Below are 11,566 nucleotides of genomic sequence, written 5' to 3' on the forward strand. Positions count from 1 at the left end.
GGGGAACTAAAATCCTGTGTGCCACGTGGCTCAGTCAAAAAGAAAAAAAAATTATAGAAAATAAAAACTTCTGAATGAACTTATTTTCTCCACTGTAAGACATGCTGTTAATGTTAGTAATTTGCCTGTTTGTGTTTTACAGGCCCCTAAATTCAATAAATTTTTTTCTGAATGGTAACCTTTTATTCAGCTACTGTTGATTGAACATCTCTTTGCCTAGCAGTATGCTAGGCACTTGAGCTTGTAATATTAATATACTGTGATTTATTAAGATGTATGTGGTTGAGAGTCAGGAATGACATCGGTGGACAGATAACTTGAAAAGGAAGAGCAGTATCTCTTCTGAACTGGGAAAGAAGGAAGAATGGATTGCTGTATTTATATACGTTTCAGAAGTGACCGAGGGCAGGAGGTAGAGGGAGTTCACACTAGGTGACCTTCATTTTCTCTTTAATGTAGGAAGTGAGATCCTAACATATACCAAAGGTGTTTTGGAGAATTAATTGCTGTTGGTATATAACAAGGATATAGTTGGTACTTTTTAAAGAGTACTGATACTGAATTTTTTTTTTTTTAATATCAATGATTTAACAGGTTTATCACGACAGTGAGGAAGGTCAGAGATACATACAGTTTTATAAGCTAGGGGATTTCCCCTATGTTTCCATCTTGGATCCACGGACAGGTAAGGGTTATTTCAGGTTATGGCCTCTAACCTATCATTTATCTTTCAGTTACCTAAGTAATCTTTAATATTTGACTGGGTCCAGTTTCATAATTGTTCATAGTAATTTAGGTGAAGGGTTCTTGTTTATGCCTTTGAGAATTAAACATCTATTGATGTGTGCATTTAGGGAGTCAGTTTCCAACACCTTTGGGAGATGGTAGTATTTTATATTTGTACAATTCTGTCCTTTCAGAGAATAGCTGTTTGTCTTCCTTATCAAAAATTTTTTTAAGGTATTCCCTTAGGTCATTAAAATGTTAAGATTGTTAAGGTACCGGTTGTAATCACACCAGAGAAGCAGAGGGTAGAGCTGGCTTTGTTATTAATTGATGGAGTTTTATGAAGTTATGAAGACATAACTGTAACTTAAGCTGGTGTTGGGTAGGGGTATGTTCCCAGTAAATTTTAATTATGTATGTACTGAAAGAGATACTTAGAATTCAGAAAGAGTGTTGATTTTATTTTGTTTCTATATCCTGGTTTTTAATCTTTAGGTCAGAAGCTAGTAGAGTGGCACCAGTTAGACGTGTCTTCTTTCTTGGACCAAGTAACGGGATTTCTGGGTGAACACGGGCAACTGGATGGACTTTCTAGCAGTCCCCCCAAAAAATGTGCCCGTTCAGTAAGTATGATTAAGAAGTGGTGATGGGCAATTAAATGTAATTGTATGGAAGTGTCTTGTATAAAATGTTTGAGGTTAAGATGGTAAAGATAATAATGCAAGTGGTGGGCGGTTACACTTTGTGGCTGCATAACATCTTACATTTTGATAGTTTCCTATGAAAGGGTTCTGTCTTCTCAGTGAAATTACAGGAGTCATATTTCTAGTCTCCCTTGCAGCTAGGGTCAGGCATGTGACTTAAGACCTGGATTTAGAAGTAAGCAATGTGAATATGTAAAGTGAGCAGAAGGACTGACCTGCACGCCCGGTGACAGAGAAACCCACTTCTTCAGGGGCAGCACTGCTTGGACTTTTGGAATCCAGGTCTAAGTAGCAGTGGAAATGGTATTTTTGCTAGAATAACTCTCATGGTGTAGTTGGGCATTATTGCTGATTACATACCGTTAGGACCTGGCTCTCAGGCCCACCCAAAGATTATTTCTATATTTAATTTCTATAATATGCTATTACTAGGCAGACCTGTTTGATAATTGATAGCAAGATTAGTTGCAAGTAAGAGATCTTCAAAGATGTGGGAATCTCACACTGGTTGTGGGAACTGTTTGGGCTTGGTGGCAGTGAGGATAAAATTAGTTATAGAGGATGTGACTCTGGTAATCCAGTGTCATGCAGTGATGAAACAGTTCCTTAAATTATTACCTAGAGTAAATTGCCCATTTAAGGAGAGGCTCTGGGTGCTTGCCAAGGGTTTGTATAGAATTCTTCCTCCCCGCCCCTGCCCCCCCCCCCCCCCCCCCATGACTCAGAAATGTTACTTAAGTAGAATTCTTTTTTAAGGCATTAAACAACTCAGGAAGTTTCTACGATTTTCCTAAGAGAGTTTTCTTATCTTTTGCAGTCATAGGCTGATAATGGTCAAAAACCAGAGCCTGAGCTTCTGAGTTGCTGAATTACAACATAAGTTGAGTTTAAAATCTCACCAGATTTCTTACGAAAGTTAAGGGACTTAGTAGGAAAAAGAGTGGGACCATAAAATTGGACAATTACATAGGGCTGATTTGGGTGACTAGTACCTCAGACCCTACTTCTGAACTAAATTCTCTGAATGTTAAAAATTTTGATCGACTATGTGCAAGAGAAACAGCAACAAATAATGGCTTAAACAAGGAAGACATCTTTTATCTACAAGAAGTTCAGAGGCAAGCAGTATAGGACTTGAGTACTGTGGATGTCCTCAAGGAACCAGGTTCCTCCTCTTTCTTCCCCCCTTGCGTCCTTAGTGTTGGCTTTTATCCTCATGGTCACAGGACAGATGTTGTGCTCATGTATTCTAGCATGCACAGGGAGGAAGGGGGTGGTGTCTACTGTTACAAAGGTAAAACAGCTACAGATAAGAGTTCTGCTTATTTTAGCTGGACACGTTTTCTTGTACAAACGCAGTTGAGGTTCTTTTAATAAAGAAGTAAAGAACACTGGATGTGAAATAGGAAACTGAGTCCATCGTAATGTCATTCTTTAAAATCAGCCTTCATGATACACAGTGTTATCTGTAGTCAGTCCAAGACATTGCATGTCATAAAAGCACATTTATTTGCTTTTTTGTGGATGCTGTTTATTTTTAAAAATTTCATAGCTTTATTGAAGTATAATGTGTAGTAAACTGAGCATATTTAAAATTTACAGTTTGACAAGTTTTGATACGAGCATCTTTTCATGTGCTTTTTTACTGTCTCTTTTGGTAAACTGTCTGGTTAGATCTCAGGCTCATTTTTTTTTCTTATTGGGTTGTATGCCTGTGGGACAGCGGTGGGGGGGGGGGGTGCGCCGTGGTACACAGCATGTGGAATCTCAGTTCCCCAAGCAGGAACCAAACCTGTGCCCCCTGCAGTGGAAGCCTCAGAGTCTTAACCACTGGACTGCCAGGGATGTTCCTGGCTTGTATATCTTTTTATTGAGTTGCAAGGAACAAAGATATAAGTCTTTTGTTGGATATATGGTTTGCAAATATTTTCTTTCACCGTATTGCTTGCTTATTCATTTCATGAAGAGCAAATTTTAAAATGTTGATGAAACGCAGTTTATCAACTTTCTTTTATACTTTGTGCTTTTTGTGTCTTATCTAAGAAATCTTAGCCTAACCCAAGATTTTATCCCATATTTTCTGTAGTTTTAGCTCTTCAGTCAGTGATCCACTTTGAATTAGTTTTCGTATATGGTATCAGGGTGGCATTGAGTTGGAGTTTTTTGTTTGCATTTGCCTATACGCTTGTCCCAGCACCATTTGTTGAAAAGATTATCCTTTCCCCATTGAATTGCCTTTGTACCTTTGTCAGAAATTGATTATATATGTGTGGGTTTATGGACTCTATTCTGTCCAGTGATTGGTTTGTCTTCCTTTATATCATTAATTTACTGTCTTAATGATTACTATAGCTTTATTATAAGTCTTGAAATGGTGTGGTGTAAGCCCTGCAACTTTGTTCTTCTTTATAGTTGTTTTATTTCAGGTCCCCTTTGCATTTGCATGTAAGTTTTAGAATCAGCTTGTCACTTTCTACAAGGAAAGCTGCTGGGACTTTGATTGGAATTGCATTCGTCTGTGGGTCATTTTGGAGAGAATTGACATCTTAACAACATTGAGTCTTTAGGTCCATGGACATGACATATTATCTCTCCATTTATTAAAGTCTTGAATTTCTCTCAGCAATATTTTGTAGCTTTTGTATATTGACCTTGTAGCCTGCAGTCTTGCTAAACTCACTTATTAGGTCTAGTAACTTTTTTGTAGATTTCTTAGAATTTTCAATATAGATGGTCATGTCAGCAAGACTGATTATGTATTTCTTCCTTTACAATCTCTATTCCTTTTATTTCTTTTTCTCTGCTAGAACTTCCAGTACAAAGTTAAATAGAAGTTGTGAGATTAGACATCCTTAACTTGTTTCTGATGTTGGGGTAAAAGTATTCAGTCTTTGACCATTAAGTTTGATTTTTAAAAAATTTTTATTATTTTTTCCCCCATTTATTTATTTTAATTTTTGGCTGCGTTGGGTCTTTGTTGCTGTGCGTGAGCTTTCTCTAGTTGCAGTGAGTAGGGTCTACTCTTTGTTGCGGTGCGTGGGCTTCTCAGTGCAGAGGCTTTTCTTGTTGCGGAGGATAGGCCCTAGGTGCTTGGGCTTCAGTAGTTGTGGCACATGGGCTCAGTAATTGTGGCTCATGGGCTCTAGAACGCAGGCTCAATAGTTGTGGCACACAGGCTTAGTTGCTCCTGAGCATGTGGAATCTTGCTGGACCAGAGATCGAACCCATGTCCCCTGAATTGGCAGGCAGATTCTTAACCACTGCGCCACCAGGGAAGTCCTAAGTTTGATGTTAGCTATATGTTTCTTATATATATACTTTATCAGATTGGGGAAGTTTCTTTTCATTCCTAGTTTGCTGAGTTTTTATGAGGGGATTTTGTCATATGATTTTTTACATCTGTTGAGATGATAATATGGTTTTCTTTTTTAGTGAATTCTATTGGTTGGTTTTCTAATGTTAAACCAGCCTTGCATTCCTGGGCTAAAACCCACTTGGTTATGATACATTGCTCTTTTTTTTTTTTTATATATATTGTTGAGTTTAACTTACTAAAATTTTGTCAAGAATTTTGTATATCTGTTTATGAGGGTTATTCATTTATAGTTTTTTTTTGTCTTTTGCTTTCCTTTGTAATAGCTTGGTCTTTGTCTGCCTTGGGTATCAGGTTAATGCTGGCCTCACAATGAACTAGGAAGTATTTCTTCCTCTTTGGTTTTCTGGAAGAGTTTGTGTAGAATTGGTATTATTTCTTCCTTAATAATTGATGACATTTACCAGCGAAGCCACTTGGGCATGGAGTTTTCTTTGTGGGAAGTTTTAAACTACAGATTCAATTTCATTCATAGATATAGGACTATTCAGGTATCTATTTCTTCTTTAATGAGCTTTAGTAGGTTGTGTCGTTACAGAGACTTGTCCATTTTACCTTTATGTATTTGACGTAAAGTTGTTCATTGTATTTCTTATTATTCCTTCAATGACTGTAGTATCTGTAGGGATGGCTCCTCTCCCAGTCCTATAATTGGTAATTTGTGGCTTTTTTCCCCTGACAGTCTGACTAGAGGCTTGTCAATTTTATTGACTTTTTTAAAAAGCCAGCTTTTGGGTTCATTGATTTTTCTTTTGTTTTCTAAGTTATTGGTTGATTTCTGTCTTTTCCTTTTTCCTTCTGTGTAGTTTGGGTTAATTTAATTTTTTTTCTATGTGGTACTTTTTAATTCAAGATGGAAACTTATTCATTTGAGGCATTTAGTTCTATACTTTCTCTGTAAGTGCTTTTTTAAGTTGCATCCTACAATTTTTTTTTTTTTTTTTTTTGGCTGCAAGGGAACTGGTAAATGGAATTTTTTAGTGGACATATTTCCTTTTATAGAGTTAATCATGATTCTGTAAGTAAGGAATCAGAGGAGAATGCATGTTGGCAACCAGCAGTGTCTGCCGTGGCAGCAATCTTAAAATCAGGCTGCAGGCTGGGCAGCATCATTACTGTAAACCGGCAGTTTGCCTGAGCTGTTGCAGGTCACACGGGCGCATCTGCCTGCTTTTTCCTTTGGTGATAAATTAGCCTTAACTTCCTTTAAAATTTAAAAAAGTTTTACTGTGTGATTGGCAGACAGGGAAAGCCAAATTGAGGCTCCCTTAGTTTTTGTTAGCAACCTAAACTTTTTATTGTGAAAAAATTTTAAGTACAAGGAATTTTTTGAGTTTCTGTGTATCCATTAACTAATTTCAGTAATTAACAACATGTGGCCAGTCTTGTTTCGGTTGTACCCCATCCTTTATTCATTATTTTGAGGCAAATCTCAGAATTCATTGTTTCATTCATTAATACTTTGGCATGTATCTTTAAAAGATAAAGCTTCTTTTTATTTTTTAAAAACAATCACAGTACCATTGACACACCCTCAGAAAATTAACAGTAGTTCTTTTATAAGATATCCAGTGTTCAATTTTTGGCTGTCATAAAAAATTTTTTTGTATAGCTTGTTTGAGTTAGGATCTAAGTAAGTTCCACTCAAGCAATTCATATTTTGTGACTCAATAAGTTTAGTGAAATATGTGACATTATAGAACTTTTCCAGGGGAAAATATTGAAAATTGCTTTTCACAATCACAGTGAAAACCTTCACTGAAATTAAGCTTGGGAAAATATAGTTGTTTTTCGTATTTTTTTATGTGGTATTTTGTTTTGTTTTGAATGTTAAAGGTCTGACTTAGATTTTTTTGCAAAATGGCCATTACTGAGTTATTTATTGATCAATATCCTTCTGTGTGCCAAAGCAATGCTAGTTGAAGTGTACAACAGTAAGCAAGATAAACATCTTTCTCTGTGTTCATTCGTTTTCAGGACTGATGTTTTGGCTTTATATTTAAAACCTTAATTCGTGTCTTGTTCTGGGCAAGGAATCAGTTGTTTTCTTGGTTTTATTCACTTTGATTCCCCCCCCCCCCACTGCGAAGTCCTGTATGTGCGATCTTGTGCCAGATAGGAAGACAGTTTTTATTTTTGTTTTTAAAATTCCATTCCAACTTGGCTGTGTAAGACAGAGTTGTTGCCCTCAGATAGCTTAAAATTTAGTAGAAGAGATAGATCCAGCAGAAAATAATAATGGCAAGCTGACTGTTACATTTCCTATGCCCTATTTGACTTATTTTTTGGTTTAACAGTTTCCTTTTTCTTTCTACCCATGTTTTATGACTGCATCTTGCAGGAGAGCCTTATAGATGCAAGTGAAGACAGCCAGCTAGAAGCTGCCATCAGAGCCTCCTTACAAGAGACACATTTTGATTCCACACAGACAAAACAGGATAGCCGCTCAGATGAAGAATCTGAATCTGAACTTTTTTCTGGCAGTGAGGAGTTCATATCCGTTTGTGGCTCTGATGAAGAGGAGGAGGTAGAGAATCTTGCCAAGTCTAGAAAGTCTCCCCACAAAGATTTGGGGCATAGAAAAGAGGAGAACAGAAGGTCACTGACTGAGCCCCCTGCCAGAACTGAGCCTGGAACAGCCACAAACCACCAAGGATTGCCAGCCGTGGATTCAGAAATACTGGAGATGTCACCTGAAAAATCAGATGGAATAGTGGAAGGCATTGATGTAAATGGTGGGTTACATTTTAGACTTCCTTTAGTTAAAACTTCAATATTACTGAAGGGATTTATTTATTTGTTTAAATTAGTCATCTATCTTAAGCAGCTTTTTTTTTTTTTTTTAAACCCTTCTTTAAGGACCAAAAGCACAGCTGATGTTGCGGTATCCAGATGGAAAAAGGGAACAAATCACTCTTCCAGAGCAAGCTAAACTGCTAGTAAGTATATCTAATTGGAAGCATTTACTTGAAGCAGGGAAAACTAATTGGCGTAATTAGCTTGATGATTCTTTGAAGTAGGTGTTAGGTCTGACCTCTAACTGGAAACTTCACTGTGGTGCATCTTAATTCTGACTGCTTTATTTCCTTCCCAAATTATCTTGGACAGCTCACATAGTCTGTCTGTTCAAGTCAAGGCTTTCCTATTCCATGGCTGCATGTAATAGAAATCCAGCTGAAATTATTTCCTGGAAAAGGGGAGTTGGGTTATTTGAAGACTGTAGAGGGGCCTCCTGGGTTTCCTAGTAGCTGGAACTGCACAGTCATTAAGAAGCAAGACTATTTTCCTGTGTGTTTCTCTTGTGGGGCCTGTTGGGTTTCCCCCTTGTGATTCTCTGCTTCATGCCATTCTTCTCTCCGTATCCTGGTGGCTTTGTTTGCAAAACAGTTTGTACATAGTCCATCATAGTGATGCTTGGGGGCCTTTTCTCCAGAGTCCACCGCTGATGGGCCTTCCCTCTTGTTGCTCAACTCCTGGAAGAGAGCATGAATCTGACTTGCTTAGGTTCGCCTACGAACGAATCCTCCTTGGGTCAGGTGTTCATAGCCGGCCATTTGCTGTGGCTGAAAATAGTTAGAATCTTGAAGACTGTGACTTGAATGCAAGTAGCCTCTGGCCTTTGGTGCGAATACCCAGACTGTCTCCCTAGTCTAGTCATTGGAAAGGAATGGGAGATGAGACAATGAATAGTACAAAAAAGTACCGACCACTTTTTTGAGAAGGTTGGTTTAGAAGCTAGAGTGGGGAGTGGGCAGTAATCAGAGGGGAAAAGATGGTTTGAAGGAGAGACTGAGCACGTGTAAGTCTGACGGGAAGCATCTGTACAGGAGCTGTTGACGATACCTATAAAAGAGTGGTATTCTGGGGTTTCTAAGAAGGCAAGAAGGGATTCAGTGCAAAGGTGACAAAATAGGATGAATGACATATCTTTCCTGATAAATAGAAGGAAGAAAAACTGATAAAATGTTTAAAAATGAGGACAGTAATTTTATAAACAGAAACTGAGTTTGTTTATTGGAGAGACAATAATAACCCTGTCCCTTTCAGTATCATTTAATGGCTCTAAATTATTGGGTACAGGTTTATTATCTCCCCATCCCCTTCCACAAGAATAAACTTAGGGCTTCCCTGGTGGCGCCGTGGTTAAGAATCCACCTGCCAAGGCAGGGGACACAGGTTCCGTCCCTGATCCGGGAAGATCCCACATGCCGAGGAGCAGCTGAGCCCGTGCGCCACAGCTACTGAAGCCCACATGCCTACAGCCTGTGCTCCGCAACAAGAAAAGCACTGCGCTGAGAAGCCCGCGCACCACAACGAAGAGTGGCCCCTGCTCGCCACAGCTAGAGAAAGCCCATGCTCAGCAACGAAGACCCAACGAAGCTCCCCCAAAACAATAATAATAATAAAATAAATAATAAGCTTTATTTCCAAAAAAAGGGCATAAGCTTAGATTATCTGAAAGAATAACATAAACTTACATCTTATCTCATTTAAAAATGAATGTTATATTTTAAATTCTTCAATATGCTCTTTCTTTTTGTTTCCACCTAACAGCTTTGTCTTTCTCTTATTTTTCATAGGCTTTGGTGAAGCATGTCCAGTCTAAAGGATATCCAAATGAACGTTTTGAACTTCTCACCAACTTCCCTCGAAGGAAACTCTCTCATCTGGACTATGATATTACATTACAAGAGGCCGGCCTTTGTCCTCAAGAGACTGTCTTTGTACAGGAAAGAAATTAACATCATGGCCTGACCTCTCTCAGCTCACCCCATTTTTTCCCTTTCTCTGTGAGATACCATGTCACTGAGTATGCATTTGGCTCATTGGACCGTAGAGCCAAAGTTGGGCAAGCAAGTCACCTGCCTTCTCTTTTATTTCTTGTTCTGTCCTGTAATCAGTCTCACTCCCACCCCTTTTATTCTCTCCTCTCCCATTTTTCTTTTTCCTACTTTCCCCTCTCTTTCTTACCTAATCTGGTGACCAAATGGAAGTGTTAGGATAAGACCTCCTAGTACTGGCAGCAGGAAATGTGTTCCAATAAGTGGTCTCTTTCACGGCACTTTTTGGGGATCAAATGATAATGTTACTCCTCAGACTCGTTTGGTAAAGGAATGGCTAGATTCAGAGTAAGAACAGCCTCCCTTTTTTGTAAGCCCCATGTTTAGTAGGGAGAAGAAATTCTGTAACACGTGTTTTGTTTTTTGTTTTGTTTTGTTTTGTTATTCATGTAGGAAATATCACGAAACAAAGTGTCCAGGCTTTTGTTTACATGAAAAAAGCATCCTTTATAATTATTGCTCATATATTTAAATTTGTTTTTCAGAGGATTCCCATCTTCCCAGCTAGAATTATTTCCATGATATGTGTTATTGACAGAAAGAATGTTAAATTAGGGTGAGTAGCATGGGGTGGCTTTCAATATCCTAGCCTTGAGACAGCTTGCTTTATGAATCTATAAACTATCTTGATCCTGCTAGTCCTGGAATGGACATTTCGTGAGCATATTGTGGTGACTGGGGTAGGAAGATGCTCGCTGTTTTTGCCCATACAGCATATTAGTTCCTTTGGCCCTTCCATTGTTTGGGTCCACAAGTGATCTATAGAAAGGCAGGTGTTCAATAATCATGAGGACAATGGCTTGTAGTTGTAACCACGATGGCTATTGATTGTGTATGTGCTTTAAGGCATACTTAATGTACGCCCCTGGGGAAAAAGGAAAGATGCAGCTGAGAGTTGCTAACCATATTCATTTGGTTAGAAATAATGATTCATTTTTTGCCCTTGGTTGGAACCGTCTCTAAAAGGCTCTGGTGACTGAATGAGCTTAATTCCTCATGCTGTTTCTTGTAAAAGGCATAAAACTGAAAACCTCTCTAAGGGGAAGACCTTTAAAATCAATTCATAAGACAGCGTTGAGTAAGGGAGGTGGGGAAGAGTACCAGTAATCTTCAGATGTGGGTTTGTTCTGCCAACAAAAGCCACGTCCAAGTTGTAGCTGATGAACGCTTTTTTCAGTGTTATTTAGAAGAGGCCATCTTGAATCTATATAATACGATTTGACTTATCAGCGTCACATTTTGCTCAATTCTTATTTTGAGCTTTAGAGTCCTCTGAAGGGACATCAGTAATTCTGGTGGCAGAATCAGACCTTTGACTTGTTATAAAACCATAATACAGAATGAACCTATTTTGTCAGTTGGGGTTTAGGTTGATTGGTTCTTGTGCTTGAGGAACATAAATTCCATGGCTCAGAGACCTTTAGGCTCCCATCTGCTTTAAGATCGCTCTCTTGGCAACTAGGGGAGTAAAAAAAAAAAAGGTGCTTGTGTGTTGCTAGAACACAATTAGAGAGTACGGTTTCTAATGGTTGGACTTTGAGGGACCCTCCCTAAAGAATGAGTTATGTATCTCCTCAAGGAAATCATGGAAAATTCTGTTTATTCTTCAGTGAGTCCTATTGAATTAATGTTCTTACATTTTTTTCTAAGTCTGTGTAAGTGCTTATGTATAAGTATATAATTGTATAAATATTTATAAATATATTTATATAATTACAACTTCATTTATACCTTGAGTCAGAGTTCTCTCTTTAGATTGGTGACGGAGTAATACCACTTTGGTGTTTCTTCATAGGCTCTCAAGGCTAACTAACAGCTTCTGATTTATTGAGGAAGCATGGTTTTCATGTTAATTCCTCAGTTATATCTCTGAACTTGGATAATATACTTGCTATCTGAAGAATAGAGCTATATACAAAGGT

At 38.2% G+C, this 11,566-nt stretch overlaps 1 protein-coding gene across 2 annotated transcripts in view; it reads left to right on the plus strand.

Annotated features, from left to right (window-relative positions):
* Positions 1-11,359, plus strand: part of UBXN7 (UBX domain protein 7) — a 47,221-nt gene extending 35,862 nt beyond the window's left edge. For both annotated transcript variants that reach the window (XM_057738679.1, XM_057738677.1), the window contains exons 7-11: positions 595-685; positions 1,222-1,349; positions 7,145-7,538; positions 7,663-7,742; positions 9,384-11,359. In XM_057738679.1, coding sequence (XP_057594662.1) covers positions 595-685; positions 1,222-1,349; positions 7,145-7,538; positions 7,663-7,742; positions 9,384-9,545 — 855 coding nt within the window. In that variant the 3' untranslated portion in view covers positions 9,546-11,359. The remainder of the gene's footprint in view (positions 1-594; positions 686-1,221; positions 1,350-7,144; positions 7,539-7,662; positions 7,743-9,383) is intronic.
* The last annotated feature ends 207 nt before the right edge of the window (positions 11,360-11,566 follow it).

This window comes from Hippopotamus amphibius, chromosome 6, assembly GCF_030028045.1.
Source record: "Hippopotamus amphibius kiboko isolate mHipAmp2 chromosome 6, mHipAmp2.hap2, whole genome shotgun sequence".
NCBI lineage: Eukaryota > Metazoa > Chordata > Mammalia > Artiodactyla > Hippopotamidae > Hippopotamus > Hippopotamus amphibius.